The sequence below is a fragment of the Urocitellus parryii genome, chromosome 3, assembly GCF_045843805.1.
Source record: "Urocitellus parryii isolate mUroPar1 chromosome 3, mUroPar1.hap1, whole genome shotgun sequence".
Classification (NCBI taxonomy): Eukaryota; Metazoa; Chordata; class Mammalia; order Rodentia; family Sciuridae; genus Urocitellus; species Urocitellus parryii.
The window spans coordinates 81,761,558-81,784,101 of NC_135533.1; the positions used below are offsets into that span (position 1 = coordinate 81,761,558).

Genomic DNA, 22,544 nt, shown 5'->3' on the forward strand with positions numbered 1-22,544 from the left:
GTGCACTCGGGGCCAGGTAGCAGCGCTCGCCTCCTGCGCGGTCACTGCGCCCGCCCGCGGGGATCTTTGGGCTGGGCCAGTCCTCCGGGCTGTCGCTGCTGCTCGGCTGAGTGCTGGCGCGCGCAGGGCGAGCTCGGGGCGATTGGCGCAGGCGTCTTTAGCCTCCCCGCGGCCATGGAGCGGCTGAGGTTGTCCCCCGGCGGCGCCGCGGCGGTGGACGAGTACCTGGAGTACCGCAGGTGAGGCCGCTCGGGGCTCACGTCCCGCCCCTCCGCCGGGCGAGAACGCCGGGGCTTGCTGGGTCTCCCTCGCCGAGGGGGACTGGTGGCGCTGGCCGAGACCTGCCTGCCGGCGAGCGCTGGGGATCGGGGAATCTCTTCCCAGGCTGTTGAGGGAGGCCTAGATTAACTTCACATCTCGTCTTGCTGAAATTAAATATGCTGACCCGGAGTTCCAGGCAGCAATCGGGGTCTGCCGCGGGCGTTTTGCGTCCCCTTCCAAGAGGGATGCTAACTATATTCGTGCAGAGCCCCGTGGTTTCCCCCACTCCTACGTGGCCCCTGGAGAATCCAACACTGAGCACACTCAGTTAGCAGACCCCGAGCTCGCACGTTATTCCAGTGTTAGGGCAAGTCGTGAACTTGGAACGTGCTCCCAACCCCGAGGTGCTCCTTTGGACAAAAACACCCCAACGGGTGTGGTTTTCATGGCTTTGGAGTCTTGTATCCCAAACAGGAAACAGCCTCTGCTTTGGCTTGAGGATGTGATTCACTGTCAAGGCTCTGACAAAGGCTGAGGCACTTGGATGGAAGGATTTTAACCCTCCTCCGCCCCTCCCCCATCTTCTAACAAAAAATGTTGACAGTTGGAAAACAGAGGAATGGGGAATACCGAGAGGACTGGCAGAAGGATGAGAAGTTGAAGGGTAGAGCTGTGTATGTACTGATGATAGGTGACACAATCCTGGCTGGGCTTGGGAGACCTAAGCAGAAGGCGACTCTCCCTAAAGCTGGTTACTGTAAAGGTCAGGTGAGGGTGTGGGTAGCTCAACAGTGACTGGGGATGGGTCCAGGGCAGATGGGTTCTCTGGCGGATGGGTTTCTCAGCTGACTGCTAGTTTAGAAGTGACTGAAAATTCTGAGCTGGAATCGTGAAATTGTGGAGGGAACTTGATGGATCAGTCCCCATGTCCTCTTAGGTGGGTCTGGGCAGGTTATAGAAACTACACTCAGCCCTTACCCAGGGCAGAACCGGCTCCTGTAACCTTCGTGTTTTTGTGCTTTTTCCCTGGGGGCAAGTTGCTGAGCCCTGGTGTTGACTGATGTTAGAAATACAGAAGGGCATGCCTCCAAAGAAAATCTCCAGCAAGCACACTGGGAGCAGGGAGGGCAGTCCACCTGCTTTTATCCCTAAGGCTGTGCTTGTCCTGATAGGAGGAGCCTGGGGTTATAATCTACGTGATTGGCCAATTTTACAATTAGCGTGGGCAAAGGGAAGGACTGTAGGTAAAATGGACTTTACCTCCCCCAAAGGCTAAGGAGTGTGTTTTGAAAACGGACCACTGAACTTTCTATTTCTCACAACTGAGAACTTAGATATTTAGATGTAATGATTGTGGGCCTCCGCTTGTCCCTTGCCCAGAAAGTGCTAAGGGAAGGCCTGTGGATATTATTTTTGCAAGCATAAATAGCACCTACATTTCCCTTTAATAAAAAGGGATTATCAGATCCCTTGTTTAACATCAGGATTTGAGAAAGGCCAGGAAAACCGGACTTGGGTGCTTAGATATGAAAGAGGATCTGTGAGAAGGGTCAAAAAGATGAGTGTCCATCAGAAATGAAATTTTCTTCCTCAGTTTTCCTTGATTTGGTCATACCTAAGTGTTTTCGGGGGAGGCAGATGGGAGGGGAAGTGTAGAGTCCTTGCTGAAGTGCCTGAAGCTGAGAACTGTAATATAGATATGACCAGGGAGCTTGCTGGAAAAGAGAATCTCAGGCCCACCCCAGATCTAAGAATTTGAATCTGCATTTGAAGGAAACCTCCTGGGATCTGGAAATACAATAAAATTTGAGAGGCACTGGTTTAAATTTTGAAAAACAATCTCTTCCTTAAAAGATCTACACTTGGTCATGGGAATCCTATAGCAAGTTCCAGGTCAGCCTAGACAATTTTGTGAGACCTGTCTCAAAATTTTAAAAAAGGCCCAGGAATGTAGCTCAGATTTAGGATGCTTGTTTAACATGTGTGAGGTCATGATTTCAATCTCCAACCCTGGGGAAAAAAACATGGTTTATTTTAAGATCTTTCTGTGGGCCGGGGTTGTGGCTCAGTGCTAGAGGGCTTGCCAAGCATGCGTGAAGCACTGGGTTCAATCTCCGACCATATAAAATAAACAAAATAAAGGTATTGTATCCATCTAGTAATAAAAGTGTAAATAAATAGATAGATAGATAGATAGATACCTTTCTGTTCTCTGTAGGTATTCTTCTTTAATGTAATAATAATGTGTAATTATCCTCAGTTTTCCTTGGAAGAAAATGTCCTTTGGACAGAGGTGTGGTTGCATGCCAGCAATCTCAGCAAATTGCCAGGCTGAGGCAGGAAGATCTACAGGTCCTGGGTGGCCTGTGCAATTTAGAGAGAAGATGTCTCAAATTAAAATATGAAAAAGGTTGTGGATGTAGCTCAGTGGCAGAGTACCTCTGGGCTCTGCCAAAACAAACAACAACAAAAAGAATAACAAAAAAAAAAAAGTTTTTTTTTTCTATTGTATATCTCAATTGCTTAAATAAGGAAGAAGGTTGAAGGATTTCACAATTTTTTTTTAATTTTCTACCTCAACTAACAGTTTCAAGTTCAGAAAAATGTATGTATTCCATAAAAAAGTTATGGTGCGTTTTACAAATGACACTTTTTATGATTTTTAGAAGTTAGGGGGCATTTTCATGGAGAAATGTCTTCCTCTTTGAAGACCTTTGTTTAGTTGTACCTTCTTTTCCTCCAGAAATTGTGATGGCTTGATTTTTCCCATAAAATTTTGGAATCTGAAATTAAGCAATGAAACACCTAATTGTCCAATACCCAGGTGTCGGTATGAGCCTGTGCAAATCCAAGCATGTTTTTAGAGCCTACATAAATTTAAACTCCTGGCCAGGGCTTAGGTTCAGGTATGGAATTAGTCATTTGGCTTCTTCATTGATTTGTTGTTGTTGGTACTATTTTTTTAAAAGATAAAAACATTAGATTTTCAGCAGCTTAGGCTCTCGATTTTAGTGAGAAGAACGAACCTGACTCAGAATTAACAGGAGAAACTGAGATAAATATAAAGTAATATTCCATTGATATGCCTTAATCAGTAAAGGCAGATGGTGTAAAATCATTGACTTTTAATTTGTAATCCTTTGTTATCAGGGAATAGTAGGAGAGAAAAGATTTCTTCAGTCATCACTAGGTTCATGGCTGAGATACCTATGATAAAAGACAGATTAACAAGAGAAAAGCTTGCCAATTTATTTCAGTTTATATGACATGGAGCCTTCAGAAGTGAAGACCCAAAGAAACAGGAGATCTTGTGCGTTTTTATGCTTAGGTTTGATAAAGAGTGGATAGTCCTGGAGAAGTATGACCAAAGGACAAAAGGGTGTGTCCTAATGGTACAAATTGGGGAGCATTTAGTAAGGCCTATTTGTTCATATTCTTCTCCCTGTCATAGTATCTCCTCCAGCATGTGCTTTTCCTCCAGGTATGGGGAGAGGACCTCTGGAATGACTGATGTATGACCTACTGCAGGGAAGAAGAGCACAGGGAAGGTGAGAGTGGCCTTCCTGCTTCTGCTGCTTCCTCAAATGCCAAGGAGTCATGTTTTGGGGTAGCATGGCTGAATGCCATCAGAAGCAAAAGTTTTATTATCATTGTTTGTAATGGGGCTTTTAACAGGTGTCTAAAACAAAAGAAAACAAACAAACAAAAAACCTCAAAGCAGCCTTTCCTTTAACTATACAAGTATAGTTTTAGAGTTTAGTATGTGTAACCTGGAACATTCTCAAGGGTAATAAGACCAATATTTTCTGTTGTAGAATTGTTGGTGAGGACGATGGAGGGAAACTTTTTACTCCTGAAGAATATGAAGAATACAAAAAGAAAGTTTTACCTATGCGCTTACAGAACAGGTTATTTGTGAGCTGGCGATCACCAACAGGAATGGATTGTAAACTCGTTGGCCCGGAGACACTGTGTTTTTGTACACATAGGTAACATAGTTCATTGCTATTTTCTCATGACTAGAAAATAAGAACAATAGCAAAACATATTCTCCTTCCATAAGTAATAATGTGATGATTAAGTAACATTTAAAAATAGGCTTTGGGATGGGGCTGTAAATCAGTGGCAGAGTGCTTGCCTCACAAGTGTGAGGCACTGGGTTCGATCCTTAGCACCACATAAAAGTAAACAAATAAAGGAACCCAGTCTATCTACAACTAAAAAAAAAAAAAAAAAAAAAAAAACACTTAAAAAATAGGCCTTTACATAAAACAGTAGAAATACCTAAAAGTTTTAAGTTGTCATTAAATTTTTTTGGTTCTATTCTTTTAGACTCCTAGACTATTGCCTTAAGCACCTCTGTTTTCTTGGTGAACAAGATATTGCCGCTCCTGTGACTCTGCTGTGGATCTTTCAGTTTGGTTAGGAAGCAGTGTCCACCTATCCCATGCTACCCTTTGATAAACGACCATTCCTCCTCAAATTTACTAATCACCCTTCCCATCTTAAAGAACAGCTGTGTTGATACTCTTCTTTAAGAACCTTTCTTTAAAAATAAAAACATAAGCATACATTGCTTTTGATTACAAATGGTCATGTTCCAAGAAAGTCACAGGGGCAAAGGAGGTTAGGGGGCTCCAGTCCTTAATGCAGGCTGCCTGGGTCTGAGGTTTGCATTTCTCTGTGAACATGCTCTACTTCAGATTTTTGCTACTGTCTCACAGTTGTAAAGATCAAAATGATCAAACTGCTTCACAGAAAGACCACTGAACCTATTATGTGTTTTCAGGCAACAACTTTGATTTTTTGTTCTGAGGAAACCACTGAAGGATAAATTCCTTGTTTTGATAGAAATTCCTGGGGCTTATTTTTGAGAGACTTTTTGTGTAGTTGCTGTTTACAGTTGCACTTTGCCAGAGGTTGTTTTAGGCAGTTGCTAGGATGAGTAATGTGCATATGGATTGACTTTAAGCTTATCTAACAATCTCAGTTAAAAACATTGTGATGGATGGAGGAGAGGCATGTGTTGCCATCTTTTATAACTAAAGAGGGGTTCGGTAATTTTATGATAGTTTCATAATTCTTAAAAGATTTCATGCTGCTTATAGAAAAGAAGATTCAATGAAACAAAGAGCCTAAACCTGAAAGTTGATTTAAAAAAATAAAAAATAAACTAGAAATCATGTGAGGAACCATTTGTATACCAGAAATATGTAAATAAATTTATTATCAAAATAAAGAGTTTATTTGATGAAAAAAAAGATTTCAGGCTAGTTTCTTGTCTATATAAGAATATTATATAGATATATCTATATAGCATTTGTAGAGCATGGATTTGACCCTTAAAAACCCAGCCAAATTTAATGGAGAAACTTGTAGTACTGAGTTTTCTACTCAAACTATTTTTTTCCCCTTGTTATGGAAGTGAGACATTGTCATTAAGGAAAATGAGGAGGAATATAGAAAAGTAGAATACACACCACCCAACAGCCAGTTGTTGTTATACTACTAACTTTATCTATGTAATTTTTTCCTTGCATAGTTCATTTAGTTGTTGGTTTTGTATGTGTATAAAATATTAAGCTCTTTTTTTTTTTTATTTTTTATTTTTTTTTTTTAAAGAGAGAGTGAGAGAGGAGAGACAGAGAGAGAGAGAGAGAATTTTTAATATTTATTTTTTAGTTCTTGGAGGACACAACATCTTTGTTGGTATGTGGTGCTGAGGATCAAACCCGGGCCGCACCCATGCCAGGCGAGCGCGCTACCGCTGAGCCACATCTCCAGCCCCTTAAGCTCTTTTTTAATGACAGAATCACAGAATCACATTTCTACATTATTATTACTAATCTCAGACAAGATTTTTAATACCTGCGAGATACTCCAGCTAACCCAGTGGTGTTCATCATGTGTTCACTGAGCTCTGAGCAAGACTCAAGGGTGCACCAGCTGGAAGGGCAGGTTAGGAGAAGGGAAGGGGGACTTCAATTCCTGCTTTCGTCTATTTTACATACAGTGTTATGATTCGGTGAAAGATTTAATTTGAAGAAAGGGTTTAAAAAGTTTGAAAACTATCCTCTAGTCATTTGCTTATCTATTCCCATATATGTGTGAATATGCATATGTACACGTGTACACATATGGTATATATTTGCTATTATAGATACTATTGTTAATATTGTCTTTATGCACAATGCTTTTTCTTTATGTGTAATTATTTTCTTAGGGTATATTTTCCAAAATGAACTTTCTGGGTGAAAGGATGGCTTTATTAAATTTCTTGAAACATTGTTAAATGCAATTGGTTCTTCTTTAACGCTTTCCACAGCCACTCTACGTAATTGTAAATTACATAATTATAAACTACATGTAATTTTTTAAAATGTACCTCTTTTTTCAAAGTGAAAAGTAGTTTGTCATAGTTTAACCTACATTTCCTAGATCCTTATTAAAAATAAGACAAATTTAATATTATTTTACTAAGTAGCTCCTTCTGAGAAGGAGTAAAAAAAATTACTAACAATCTTTTAACAGAATTTTAGCTTTTAAAATATCTGAGGTTTACTTTGAAATAAAAGTTAAAATTATATTAAAATAAGTTGCAATAGTAATACATATGGAGCCTACTTCAATTTTAAAAATCAAACCATGAAAATAATTTAAGTAGTGCATTTGATCAAAACCATTTTTTAAAAATATTTATTTCTTTTAGTTGTAGTTGGACACAGTATCTTTGTTTATTTATTTATTTGTTTGTTTGTTTTTGTGTGGTGCTGAAGATGGAACCCAGGGCTTTGCAGGTCTACCGCTGAGCCACATCCCCAGCCCCTCAAAAGCATTTTTATAAAGAACCTTTTTGACACTCTCAGGTTATGCATACATATCAAAGGATCTGCATTGATGAGCAAGTATTTTATGTATCTTGGTATTGCTATGAAACTTCTTATATAACTTAAAATAAAAATCTAAAAGTATGAAGATTCCCTCTGACCAAAGCTGACAAATACTGCATACAGGGGAGTTTGTTTTCCTTATTAACAAGAATAGCAAAACCAAACAAAACAGAATTGTATTTGCATATGACAGAATAGAGATTGTAACTTTTGGCAATACCCGATTGTGTTTATATGTCTTCCCTTTCTTTTTTCAGGTATAAGCAACATAAAACTGACTTTGAAACAATTCCACAGCAGCGCCCCATTGATCTGCCTTGCCGAGTGACTGGCTGCCAGTGCAGGGCTTACCTTTTTGTGCCTTTGAATGGCACACAGCCCATTCGCTGCAGGTGCAAGCACTTTGCTGATCAACACAGCCCTGCACCTGGTTTTACATGCAATGCATGTAAGTTACACTATTATACATAGCCACAGGTCGGTTGAATTTCTCTATTGAATATATTGAATGTGTCTTTGTACCAGTTTAATCAGGTACAGAGCCAATATTAAAGAGCTAAGCAGACTGGAATAGAGCACAGGAGGGAGGGTGTCTATGTGGGGCTGAAGTGGCTTTGGTTAAAAGAGAGGTGGATGAGGATAAGGAACTCAAGGAGGACCCTCATTAACTCACACATATTATCCAAATTATTCATGGCCCTGGATTATTCCTTATGATCATCCTATTTTATAAGAGTTTCACCCATGAAATTACATTATATGTGGATTTACTTACCCAAAATATATATTTAATTTACTTACACAAAATATCTTTATTATAGGACACAGTGGGGCACACATCTAGTCCCAGGGGCTGGGGAGGCTGAGGCAGGAGGATCTTGAGTTCAAAGCCAGCCTCAGCAATGGCGAGGCGCTGAACAACTCAGGGAGACCCTGTCTCTAAATAAAATACAAAATTGGGCTGGGGATGTGGCTCAGTGGTTAAGTGTCCCTGAATTCAATCCCCAATACTCATCCCCCACAATAAAATATCTTTATTAATGATCCAACCCTGACAAAAACAACTCTTCCTATTCTTCTTTTCAACAAAAGCCTAAGAGAGGAGGAGTCAAATGGGCATTCACATCACATCAGTTCATTCAGTAAATAAATCAGAGCACCTACTCTGTCCTAGGCACTATCATTCCAGGCACTGAAATATAGTGGTAGGCATGAGCATGACCTTCCTCACTTGCAGACACAATTCAGCCTCTTGGTATTTTGGTCTCTTGATATCTGCAATTATCTCTTCATTTTGAATTCTATCTTATCTTGAATTGAAAAAAAAAACAACTAAGCAAAATTTAATGTATAGATACATAGAGTTATTGGCATGCTTAGTAATCATGAACTCTAACCTCATAAATTAATGGGAATATATTTTAGAGAATTACAAGACACAATCCATAGGGCTGGGGATGTGGCTCAGTGGTTGAGTGCACCTGAATTCAATCCCTGTTATAAAACAAAAATTTGGTGGAGGGGGGGCTGATATGATACTCAAAATTTTTCAGATTGGGGAGTAGTCTATGCAAATATTCCAAAATCCAAAGAAGTCTAAAATCTGAAATATTTCCAGGCCCAAAAACTTTTGATAAGGGAAACTTAACCTCTAAAACATTTTAATTGAAAGGAGCAGGAATGAACATGTTTCAAAGACTTCATATAAGTGTTGGATAAAGCAGATTTATGTGTCATGGCTCTCTCTATTTTTGAGAGGTGTGAGCTGGTAATGATTCTGCTAATGATATATTCTGGCTTCCATTCCAATATGGCTTGTTTTTTTTTTAATATAAAAACTTTATTTAGATATAATGCGCATCTTTAAGACATACAATTTAATGATTTTAAATATATTCATCAAAGTGAATCTTGGGCAGGTAACAGCATAATACATTTTAGAACATTTTCATTACCTTAATAAGAAACTCCATATTTGTTAGTAGTCATTCCTTATTCCTATCTCTCTCCACCCCTTTGCAACCACCAGTTTACTTTCTATATCTATGGATTTGCCTATACTGGACATTTCATGTAAGTTAAATCATAGGATATGTGGTCTTTTGTGACTGACTTCTTGGACCTGGCATAATATTTTCATGACTCCTTGGTGTTGTAGCATTCATCAGTACTATCCTTTGGATCTTTTTTGGGTTTATGGGTTGGTTTTTCTGTATGGCTTTTATCGGAGTTGATCTGTAGGGTATTCTACATGATTTCAACCTGGACCTGTCCACTGGGCTGTCCCCATCATATGTGCATTTCCTATACTGCATTCTTTAACTTCCTTTCTTTAGTCCCAACTGGTTTTGCAAAAAAATCTTTTTCCTTCTATGTACCTTATGTACCCACTTACCACATCACCATCTTTCAGAAGTAAGAGCTATGGCCTGCAGGGAAGTTAGGGGCACTGGGATAAAGGGTCAGAGGATCTAGATTCAGCCATCTTTGGCCAAACCATATCCTTTGGGTGGACAGTACAGTCCCTGAACTTTAAACATGTAACATCTTTTCCGTCTTTATTCAGGTTCCAAGTGTTCAGGATTCCATAGCTCTTTCACATGTGCTTGTGGTCAGCCTGCATATGCCCATGACACAGTCGTGGAAACAAAGCAAGAAAGAATGGCTCAGGGAAAACCAGTGGGACAGGATGTTCCTTATGCAGCAATGGGAGGATTAACTGGTTTCAGCTCACTGGCAGAAGGCTACATGCGATTAGATGACAGTGGGATCGGTAAGTGATGACAGATGAATTGTGATCTTGTCATGAGTTTTATGGTGCTAACAGTAGTGAAGTCTTTGTTGAGCAATTTATGTTCATCATGTTTATTTTTTAAGAAAATATTCCCTCAGTTGATTGTTAATCTTTAGAAGATTTCATTGCCAGTATGTGATACATTGTCATTATAGAAAATTTAGGGGGAAAAAAAAAACAAGGAAAAAGATCACTTCTACTTCAGTACCTGTACGTATCCCATTCATATCCCCATTGTTTGTGATAGCCAAATAATGTTTATTTTGTTTGACATGATACGGTTTACTTGTTACCCTATTTTGTCCTGTTTTTAGCATTATAATCATCTCATTTTGGAAAACTGTAGGCCTCTGCACATGTGTGTATCTGTACCTTTGCCTGCATACATGTAATCACATCTATATAAAATTTGTCCATACATGTATGTACCCCCATATATCTTCTGTGTACATGTAAGTCTAACTAATATAGGGAAAGGTTTAATAGGATGTATTCTAAACTCTTGAAGGTAGCTGTAAACTTAAGAGAGTTGAGGGAGATTTTGGAGGTGAATATGTTCCCTGTCTACATTAAACACTTCTATGTGGGAATTTTATTTTCTTTTTACAACAAAGATGTATTTTATTTTTTCATTAAAATTATGTAAACATACATGAATACTTTCTCGTAAAACTTCAAACAATAGAAATGAAATATAAAGTCCCATTGTACACACTTTTCGTTACACCACTTTCTTTCTCTTACGCCACTTTCTTTCCCAGAGAGTAATTTGCTGTCATTAACTAACTTAATTTTCTCTTAAGCATACATTTTTACAGTTTACCTCTTTTTCTTAGAAAAATTTTGAAGGCCTATTATGTCAGGAAACATGAATTTATTTTCATTCTTTTTCATTGCTACACAGTATTCCACACTGGAGTTTATCAGTTTAGCTATTTCCTTGTTCATAGCATTTAAGTTTCCATCTTTTTTGCCATTACACACAATCTTGTCCAGAAAAATACTTGAACTTGCTTCCTTGTGTCCTTTTATGACTTTGACTTTAAGGTAGCTATAGGGAAGTACAATTGCTGGGGTGAAGTGTGTGCTCATGTGAATTTTTAATATATGCCGAATCCAAGTTGTCTTCCCCAAATGCAAAAACTGCTCTTTTTTCCCTAAATATTTATTTTTTAGTTATAGGTGGACACAATATCTTTATTTTATTATTATTATTTTATTTTTTTTTTAAAGAGAGAGTGAGAGAGAGGGGGACAGAGAGAGAGAGAGAGAATTTTTTAATATTTATTTATTTTTTCTTAGTTCTCGGCGGATACAACATCTTCGTTTGTATGTGGTGCTGAGGATCGAACCCAGGCCGAACACACGCTAGGCGAGCGCACTACCTCTTGAGCCACATCCCCAGCCCCTTTATTTTATTATTATGTGGTGCTGTGGATCAAACCCAGTGCCTCATGCATGCTATGCCAGTGCTCTACTTCTGAGTTATAATCCCAGTCCCAGAACTTGTTTTCTTTCTTGGATTTTTTTTTACTTATAGTTGGACACAATATCTTTATTTTATTTATTTTTATGTGGGGCCAAAAATTGAACCCTGCATCTCACCCATGCTAGACAAGTGCTCTACCACTGAGCCACAACCCCAGCCCCTAGAACTTGTTTTGTTTTGTTTTTTTTGGTGCTGGGTATTGAACCCAGGGCCTTGTGCATGCAAGGCAAGCACTCTACTAACTGAACAATATCCGCAGCCCAGAACTTGTTTTTAATTCCTCTCGTGGTGATTCATCTTACCTACTTTCTCACATTTGAGCTCATCATTGATATTACTAAACTTAATTTTTTGCCAGTCTGTTGTGTGAAATTGTTTATTGTTTCAATTTGCTTTCTCTAGTTATTAGTGAGATGAGGATCTTTTCATATTTATTAGCTGTTTTACTCTCTATGAATTGTCTGTTCATATTTTTTGCTTGTAGTTGGACACAATATCTTTATTTTATTTATTTTTATATTTATTTATTTTATATTTTTGCTTGTTATTGTCTTTTATCTTTTCTCATTGACTTATGCAAACTCTTCTTTATATATTCTGAAAACTAATCCTTTCTTTCTTTCTGTATTTTCCCCCAATCTGTCACTTGTTTTTAATCTTTTCTTTTTCAGTGTTGGGGATCAAACCTAGGGCCTTGCACATTCCAGGCAAATGCTATACCACGAAGCTATATCCCTAAGTCCATCTTTTAATCTTAGGGGAAAAAAGTCATAGTTTTAAATTTTGGACAGGCCTTCCCTATTCAAATTTATTCTTACTCTAATTTTAGAAACATACTCTTCTTCATTTTACCTTAATATGCAATTACATTTTTAGCTTTTCCAGGCATCTGGAATTGTTGTCCTTTTTGTGAAACTATGAGGTAGTTATGTCTAACTTCAGGTTTTGTCCAAATTGGTGGACAGTTATCCAACACCATTCTTTGTCAAATAATAGGAAACTTTTTCACAGTCTATCACACTTGTTATTTTGTATTGCTGGCCTGTTTGTCTGTCCTGTGCCAATATTATGTATACAAAATTTTGATGGCTTCATGGTGTTTTGATATTTGTTCTTCCTCCTGTTTATGTTCATTTTCTAAGATTGTCTTGATATGTTTATGCATTTTTCTACTCTAGGTAGTTTAGACATCTAACTTGTTAAATTCCGTAAATAAAGTAGAATTTGCAGTTTTAATAGGTACATGATTGTAATAGGCTCATGTATCAGCTACAGAGAATCCAAATACAAGTACGAAGATAATGATGATGGTGGAGGCTTTGTGCCAGGGGTTATTCCAACCGTTTCATGTGTATTTCCTCATTTAATCCTCCCAACAACTCCATGGGTTAGAGTAGTCTTATTTTACACACTGGGAGACTTAGCACAGAGAAGTAAACAACTTCCCTTTGTTTTTTTTTAATATGAGAGTTTTATGGTTATACATAGGAGTTGGGTTCATCTGGATATATTCATGCATGCGTGGAAACTGATTTCAGTTCCTAATCTCCCTGTTCCCTTGCCCTTTTCCCTCCTGTCCCACCCCCTTCTCCTTCCTCTACTCTCCCAGACTTCCTTTCTCTTGCCTATTAGTGTTTGATTGCTTCTTTAGGTAATCTTATTCTTCCCTCCCCCTTTCCTTTCTTTTACTCTAGCTTCCACCTATAAGAGAAAACATTCGACCTTTGAGTTTCTGAGTTTGGCTAATTTCACTTAGCATGATACTCTTCATTCCATCCATTTACAAGCAAATGCCATAATTTTAATTCTTTTAATGATGTTTAGGACTCCACTGTGTGTGGAGTGTATAATACAACCATATAGTAAGTGTGGGATATACACCTCAATTTCTTAAGCCATTCATCTATTGAGAAGTAAGCAACTTCATAGAAGTTAGCTTGATCTGGGTTCTTCAGCTAATGTTTGGTTTCGACCTACAGAACGCTATGGCCTCCATAGTTGGCCTCAATATTTCTGTACAATTTACCATATTGTTTTTGTTAATACAACCATATAGTAAGTAAATTAATTAATTTATGGCTTAATTTTATTACTTCAGAATTTTTCTGAGTCATTCTTTCCTTTTAATTTTTACTGAATATAGCATCTTTTGTTAAATTATAAAAATATGAAAAAGAGCATACTACAGGGACACAGCCACATCAATGTTTATAGCAGCACAATTCACAATAGCTAGAATGTGGAACCAACCTAGATGCCCTTCAATAGATGAATGGATTTAAAAATGTGGCATTTATACACAATGGAATATTACTCAGCACTAAAAAATAACAAGATCATGGCATTTGCAGGGAAATGGATGGCATTAGAGCGGATTATGCTAAGTGAAGTTAGCCAATCCCTAAAAAACAAATGCCGAATGTCTTCTCTGATATAAGAGGGGTGACTCAAAATGGGATAGGGAGGAAGAGCATGAGAAGAAGCCTACCACTAAATAGGGAAGAGAGGTAAGAGGGAAAAAGAGGGAGAAGGGGAATTGCACGGAAGATGGAAGGAGAACCTCATTGTTATACAGAATACATATATGATGTTGCGATGAGAAAAAGAAAAAAAAGTGTGTCACATTAGATTGGATAGAAAGAAAGGATGGGAGGGGAGGGGAGGAGTAGGGGGGATACGAAGGGCAGCAGAATAGAATAGAAAATATGATTGATGTATGTACATTCCATGTATGTATTATATGTCAAAATACATTCTGCTGCATGTATGACTAAAAAAAATAAAAATAAATCCTATGGTTAAAAAAAGAAATTATAAAAATATGAATTATCATTTTAATTGAAATCACATAGAATGTGTAGATTGAGGTAGAAATAATTGATATTTTTGAAATGTTGTCACTTATCTTCTGTGAAACTACGTGGGATTCTGAAATTGTTTTTCTAGAAGTCCTGCACAATTCTTAATTAAGTTTATTTCTAGTTATTTAATCTCTTTTTCAAATAGCTGTCCTGGGTTGGAGCTATAGCTCAGTGGTAGAGCAGTTGCTAGCACATGTGAGGCTCTGGGTTTGATCCAAAGCACCACATAAAAATCAATAAAAATAGGGCTGGAGTTGTGGCTCAGTGGTAGAGCTCTCATCCCGCATATGTGAAGACCTGGGTTTGATCCCCAGCACCACATAAAAATAAATAAATAAAGGTGATAATAAGAGAAAAAATCAATAAAAATAAAGATATTGTGTCTCTCTATATAACTAAAAAATAAACTAAAAGCGGTATCATGCATGTTTTTTCCTCCTTTGTTTTCTGTTTGTTTATAAAAAAGCAAATGTTTTCTGCTATTTTTATTATCAGTCTTATTACTTAATGTTAGAGTTATTAAACATATTTTTACTATATTTTGCAAATAATGGTATTTTTGCCTCTTTCCAATATTTATGAACCTTCTTACTTTGATTAATTTAATGGCTACTACTTTCAGAAAAATGCCAAACAACAGTGATAGTAGCTGGCATCGTTGCCTTTTTCTGATTTCTAGTATTTTATAACCCAAGTATCTTCATAGTATTCAGAAAGAAAAATCTCTCCTCTTGGCCCCTGAGGGAATAGAGGGAGAAGGTACAGAGAGGTGATATTGAGGAGAGGAGATATATGCTTCCATACTTTGTTTTTGTCTTACAGTCAAGTTGGGGGGAGCCCAGGGGCAGAGGGACCCTGTAGCCATGTAGGCCCCTAAATCGAGGTGACCTCTGGCTCGGATGCAGTTCCTTTATGGTACACAAGGACCATCATTCCTAGCTCTCAGGGAATGCTTGTCAGGTAGCTCAAATGTGAGATAATGGCAGTGCCGTGACATCTGTCACAGGGGGACAATGTGGCCCCTGGGCCAGAACTGAAGATGGGTCGTAAGAGCCAAGGGATTCCATAGAAGAAGTGGCAAGCTTTGAGGGAGTCTGTACTTCTAGTGAGAGCCAGTATGAGGCCACCAGGTCCTATCAAGCTGAGGAACCAAATGAGAAGATAGGCCATCCTTGAGCATCTGAGAGCAGTAGCACATGCATCAACCAGAGGACAGCACTAGGGCCTGAATGGACCTGAACCTCCCCTCCCACTCCTATATTCTCATGTGCCACATGAGAGGGTGGCTGGGGACAGGAAGGGGGCCAAGAATTGGAAGGGCTGAACAATTTTCTATACTGTTCACATTACAAGATAGGACTAACTTTAAAACCATTTAGGGCTGAAAGTTTCTTTCCTTCCCTGTGCCCATATGTGGGGACAGGGCTGTGGGGAAGTGGTAGTTTTGGAGGAAGTGCACATTTTCCCTGTACTTTTCCTTTTGGTCCTGAAGTCCTGGCACTAAGCACCAAGTCCAGGCACTAAGGTCTTTGTAATTTGTGGTTTGGGAATGGTGGATATTTTCTTATGTCATTGGAGAAGGAGCTTTCTTCTTTTTTATACTTTTTTGGATTTTTTTTTCTTTTTTTTTTTTTATTGTTGGTCAATCAATGGATTTTTTTTTTAAGATCAGGAAAAGATTAAAAATACATTTAGTCTATCCTTGTCAACCACAGATTTCTGGTTGTAACCATATTAGCGTTTAGTGATTTGCTGACATAGGCACACTAGTGGACAATATTTATTCATATAAAAAATATTTTGAAGAAAGGGGTTGAGAACTGCAAAAATACTTTTTTTACACCAATTTCCTTTATGTCACAGATAAAAATTGAAATAAAAATTCCTGTGGGTTTTTTTTTTTTTTAATGGGATTTTGTGTTGTCCAGACTGGTCTTGAACTTCTGGGCTCAAGTGATCCTCCCACCTCAGCCTCCTGAGTTGCTGGGATTATAGGCATGCATCACTGTACCCAGCTAACAGTTTCTTTTTTGTAGAAAGGAGTTTTCTGCTGGGCATGGTGGCACATGCCTGTAATCTCAATGACTTTGAAGGCTGAGGTAGGAGGATGACAATTTCATGGTCAGCCTAGGCAATTCAGAGAGACTCTCTCAAAACAAAACAAAACAAAACAAAACAAAAAGTTTGCCAATGAGTCTTCTTAGATTCTAATTTACTTCACATTAGACATAGTAACTTGTGTGTATCCCTGTAAGTACAGATTTTCATTCTGCATGTATTTTGTTCTCAGGTGCACCTTCAGTTGAATTTTTAAATTCTCCAGTTACTGCCATGGACCACGCGTTTCTAAAAGCATTGCAAGGACCATCTACTTCTTCTCCAGAAACACTAACAAATGGTAATGAATTAGAGTGAGAAATATTTTTGGACATAGTAAGAATACTGAGCTTTGGTTTCCTTCCTAAGCTTCTCTTCTTTCTACTATTACATAACACAATTTGACCTCAAAGTTAGCCTTTTGTTTTACTCTTCTTTTATATTGGCACACACTGCAAGAAAGCAAGCAACTTCATTTTTTTATTGGGTAAAAATAGATAAATCTGAGAATAACAAGGAATCTGATAATAATAATATAAATTAAAATTTAGAACTTTTTCTGGTTCTATGGCCCTGGTGTTTGAATCAGAGTGCCCTCTATTGGACTGATTACCTCCATCCTTTGGATTCTCCCCAAGGGGATGTAATCTAGTGATAACCATGGGTTAGGAGGATTTTGCCATTCATACATTAAGAGCAAATAAATTCATTTTAAACAGCTAGTATTCCATATTTCATTTATTTAAAAGAGAATGAAAACACTGAAGATAGAAATCAAAAGGCTTTTTGGTTTTTGTTTTGTTGCTGGTGTGGATCCTACCTAGGGCTCCATGCATGCTGGGCAAGTACTCTGGAAATTGTATGGTATATTTTAGGTTTTAATATTTTAAAATGAGAACTTTCTTTGATTTTATTTGTATCTTCATACACCCTGACATTCTCCACAAGAGATTCTAATGCTGCTTATAAAATCAACACTCAATGAAGCAATAATTAAATGTAAAAATTGAACAACAACAACAAAAAAACACAATCGTGGCCGATTTCAAGATTGATACAATTGCTGCATTAAGCCTCAGTTTAGACTGAGTGTAATGGCAGCCACGGCATGGGGCAGGTGAGATTGATTAAGTTCTCTTAACTTATTTGAAAGGAGAAGGCACAAGTTTCCCAGTGCCGATGCCGATGCATGGCATACCAACACTAAATTTTAAAGAAGTTTGTATAGTGATCTTCAATGATGCAGTGGCCAAGGACATCCAAAAAGAGCTTTTGAGGGCTACTTTTCAGCAAGTACAGACTCTGCATGCTAGTTTTCTGTAGTCGCCTCTGGTAAGAGTGATCATGTACCATTAAAATGCAAGTCTGGGAAAGGGAGTCTGCAAGGACATAGTTTAAATGGCCCAACCTGATCCAGGATTAGACTCAGAGTTTCCAGAGGTGTGGATTTTCCTTTCATTCTGTAAGCTTTCTCAACAAAGCTTTTGTGAGGATAGTTGAGATATGGTTGCACCCTGTGGAAATTTACTGGGGTTAGATGCTTTTATGGTTGCTGGTTGAGGGTGAATTTATATACTTTAGAAACCAGAAGAACAGATGTCTAAGTTGCTATTTTGTTTTGGAAATGAAAGCACCCAATGAAGACATTCATTTGTACTGAAGGTGAACTTTTCTCCATAGGCTTTTAGAGGATCTACAAAGAAAAGTGGATTCTCCTTACTGAAGCAGATTTAAATTTCTTTTAGCCTACAAATTAGAACTTCATTAATTTTACAAAATAAATACTATGAAAGATGGCTAAAATTCAAAGCGGATAGTATCATCATTGTGGTTGCCTATACAAGGCTTCAGTAAAGCCTCAGTAATGCAGACAGCAATGCATTACATCATGCATTTATCATACTTTTGTATTATATTATCCTTCATGTACAAAGCACAGCATAGATTTCTAGTTGTAATGTCAAAAGTTGGACATAGCTAAGTGTACTCATATGGAATAGCTACATTGTGTTAATACAGCCAGTTGAATATTTGAGAGAATGTTTGCTGCTATTGGTTTACTTCTGTCTTGTGATGCCATTCTTTCTTAAAAAGAATTAGGTCTTGGGACTTCTTGGGCCATTTCTCATTCAGAAAATAAAACATCACCTAGCAGGAAGAAATATTTCATTGTATTTTTTTCAATTCTGGGGGAATATATGTCATAAATATGTCATTACTTAGTTTTTTTCCATGTCAGTAGGTACAAGTAGTCAAGATTCTTCCCTAAGGAGACCTGATGAGGATGACATGGCTTTCTTTGAAAGGCGATATCAGGAAAGGGTAGGTTTTTAAGGAAATTCACTGGTACTAAGCATTTAGTTATCACAAATATACTATAGAATGATTATACATTGAATGTGGAATATCATAAAAAATAATTTGCAAAGTCTTTACTTATAGTTGGTGTTAGGCCTGGAGGTTTACATAGAATTATTCAGAAAGAAGCAGGACTAATGAATAATGTGATATATTCTATGATTGATTTATAGAGGTCATAAACATTGATTAAATATACAAATAAAATAACAATATCAACTGTCAGCATATTTGTAAATTATATGGACTCCCCTCTGCCCTGCTGCTGGGAATTGAGCCCGGGGCCTCACTCATGCGAGGCAAGTTTTGTACCATTGAGCTATAACCCCATGCCCATGTGTATCTGGAATTTGTGTTTTCTTAAAGTACCAGATCGAAACAAATGGGGAGAGTCCTGATCAGTGGTCAAGGCTTAACTGGACAGTAGAAATTTTTTGAGATGGAACTATCTGTGCTATAGCCATTCACCATAAGTGCTTCTGTGAGTCTAAATTTAAATGACTTTAAATTTGAAATGAATTACTTCAGTCACACTACCCACATTTCAAGTGCTTAGAAGCCACATGTGGCTTGCAGCTGCCTTTTTTTGTAGCCCCATTGAGGTTAGGGCCTATAATGAAACTGATCTTCATTCTTGGAACACACATATTCACAGATATTAAACATTTCTATCTTTGCTGAAAATTCTTTTGGAAAGCTCTGGCTTAAGGTTGTCTTAGTTTGTTGGGACTGCTGAAACAAAATTCCTAAACTGTGTGGTTTGTATTTGACAGTTTTATTTCTCAGTTTTGGAGGTTGGGTGTCTTAGATCTAGGTGTGCAATTTCAGTGTCTGGTGAGGGCTGCCGTGTGCAATTTCAGTGTCTGGTGAGGGCTGCCTTCTGGTCCACAGATGGCATCTTCTCATTATGCCCTCACGTGGTAGACAAGGCAAGGCAGCTCTCTGGGGCCTCCTTCACAGGGCGCTAGTCCCATGCACAAGGTGCCAGCTCTCATAACCTAATCCTTGCCTGTAGGTCCCACCTCCTAAATTTCAGCATATAAATTGGGGGTGGAGGTCAGAAACTTTTAGACCATAATAAAGAGGTAGTAGGAGGACATCAGGGAGGGAGATAAAATGTCCAGAGTGATTTTAAAAAAATGCTTTTTTTTTGCAGCCTCATTGAGGGTAGGGCTTATAATGAAATTGATCTTCACTTTTGGAACACACACATTCACAGATTGATTTTAATATTCTGGGTTCTAGAAGTCTATGTCCTCCAGAGGCCTGGGTAGTGTGACAGTGTTGAAGACATGCCAGTGTATTTGTTTGTGGGAAGATAATGAAAGGAGTTCTTATTTATGAATGCTTTAAAGGATATTCCAGGCCCATCCAGAGAGCAGTAAACCTGGAATGTCTGGATTTATGAGATATAGTTCATAACTCCTCAGCCTGTGTGATTTATGGCTTTATGAGACAACTTATAACCTGTCTAGCCTGTATGATTAATGGTGTTCAAATCTAAGAAACCCCAACAGGAATGATTTCCTCTGAGTTGACATGTATCTCACACATCAGTAGTCCCTGTCTTTTTACTCCAGAACTGTTGAGAGGAAAGGGACCATTAGCAACCTGTATCTCTTGGTTTAGGATCCCTCTCAAGAGCAGTGCTGTGTGGGTATCTGGGTTTTTGCTTCTATCCTTTGCCAATCACTGGTAACATTTGGTGTGGGAAGAATCTTATGATAATAGTAAGTTGGTTTGGACAGTTGAAGCCTTGGTGGTAACATGGTTTAGCAGCTACTTTTGGAGGTTATTGAAAAGTTGCTTCTTTTATATATCAGGTCAAATTATTTTCTTCTGCTGTGATGATGCTTGTTCTCTTTTCCCCAAGAAAGGAGAATTTTAGTAAGGAAACAAGTATGAAAGATCTGCTAGTTGCCAGGTACTTTATGCAGGAATTAATTTTTTAAACATTTTTTTAATAACTTTATCTTATTTATTTATATGTGGTGCTGAGGATCCAACCTAGTGCTTTACCAGTACTAGGCAAGCACTCTACCCCTGAGCTACATCCCCAGCCCCAGGAAATAAATATTAAAAGAAAGGGAAAGTAGCAGAAGGAGATACTTGGGACTCTAGATGGATGTATTAAGTATTATTTTAAGTGAGTAAACTGCTTTTGTTTGTTGTTTTGCATGTGTGCTGCATTAAAAAAAAAAAAGAGTTAATATAATTGGGTATGATGGAATACACCTGTAATCCCAGCCACTCAGGAGCCTGAGACAGGAAGATTGGAAATTCCAGGTCAGCCTCAGCAACTGAGTGAGCCTTGTTTCAAAATAAAAAAATAAGAAGGCCTGGAGATGTGGCTCAGTGGTAAAGTGACACTGGGTTCAATTTCCAGTAGTCGTTCCTACCAAGTGTTACTGCAAATCTCACATTTGGCTTTAAATGAGAGGAGACAGGGGAGCAGCAATTGTTGAGTACTTATTGATCAATTATATTGATCTATATAATCTTACTTATGCCTTCACAACAACCTTGAGACGTAGCTATTACTATGACTTTTTTAAAAAAACAAATGAGAAACTATTGGTTAAATTTCTTGCCCAAATCTTTGATAAAGAGATAGAATTCAAATGCTCTTCTTTCGCCTCCAAAACCTCTAATCTTTGCCTTAGAGTAGGGTGTCCTTCGGAGGTCCTTCAGATGACCTGTTGACTGATAACAGTGTGTGACAGTGACATGAATGCAAGGTTCCTGAATGAGATTGGTTTCACAGAGGAGAGAGAAAATAATGAGGGAGAAGTACAGGTTAGATTTATTACATTTATTATTGGGAATTTGTTGCTTTGATTTGATGGGATTGGATAGACTGGTTTTACCAGGTCCCTCCTGGTTTCTTCACACTCTCTCTCCCAGGTTGGAAGCTAGGAAGCCCTGTCTCCACCTGCCATGCTGTTTATTTTCTGTCCCCTTCTCTTGTCTATGAAAATTGAGGTGTGTGAATATGAGTGGGGGTAAGAAGCAGGTGGGGTTGTGTTCTGCTTTGTGTTCTTTAATCCCATGGGAAGGGTTTACATGTGTCTGAAATGTGAGAAGGCTGCCACTTTGGGAATGTATGGGGCTGCTTTGCTTGAACTCCAGTGGAGGAGGACAAGGCCTTTGGGAAGAACACTGTGGGAATATAGACACCAGAATTACAGGGAAGCATCCTTAAAGGAGTCCAGGTGTCAGAGACAGTCTGGCTGGCTTAGGTGCATTCTGTAACTGTAGGCAATGTGCACAGGCTGGATGTATAGTTAGGCTTTTAAGTATTAAAAAAATTTCTTTACTAGCAGTTCAAATTAATTGATCCTCTCTTCTAAAGCAATGTTTATTTATATATTATTTTTATTAAAATGCTTCTGTAAAGTTAAAATCACAGCACTTAAAAACAGGCAATCATGTCTCTTTAAGGATCGGATTTGGGCTTTAGTATATGGCAGCTTATAAACTGAGTGGCATGGTTGTGATAAATAAGGCCTGAATCCAAATGAGGTATATGCAGTCTTTTGTTCCTTAGAATGGTCTACTACTTAGTAAATAAATGAATGTTTTAAATTTACAGGTAAAAATGGAAAAGGCAGCTAAGATGAAAGGAAAATCTCCATTGCCATCAACTACAAAACCTTCGTGAAGGCTGTTGGACAGCTTAAAACCATCATGCAAATATATCTTTCTGCTCATTTAAATGTAATAATAGAGTTTATCTTCTCTCAAATTATTTACTTTTTAATTATGTAAATATGTCTTTTTGGATGTTTTGTTCA

General features: G+C 38.0%; 1 protein-coding gene across 3 annotated transcripts; it reads left to right on the top strand.

The window, feature by feature from the left end:
* Positions 1–174: 174 nt before the first annotated feature.
* On the top strand, positions 175–22,411 carry LOC113201211 (protein FAM221A). Of its 3 annotated transcripts, none has more exons than XM_077796738.1 (7): positions 175–239; positions 4,077–4,250; positions 7,409–7,599; positions 9,718–9,924; positions 16,586–16,693; positions 18,632–18,714; positions 22,343–22,411. In XM_077796738.1, exons 1-7 carry the CDS (start codon positions 175–177, stop codon positions 22,409–22,411), a joined length of 897 nt encoding a protein of 298 aa, XP_077652864.1. The 3 variants fall into 3 exon arrangements, with proteins under 3 accessions (XP_077652864.1, XP_077652865.1, XP_077652863.1); XM_077796739.1 differs by having other exon boundaries at positions 18,635–18,714; XM_077796737.1 differs by lacking the exon at positions 175–239 and having other exon boundaries at positions 4,125–4,250.
* Positions 22,412–22,544: the final 133 nt, after the last annotated feature.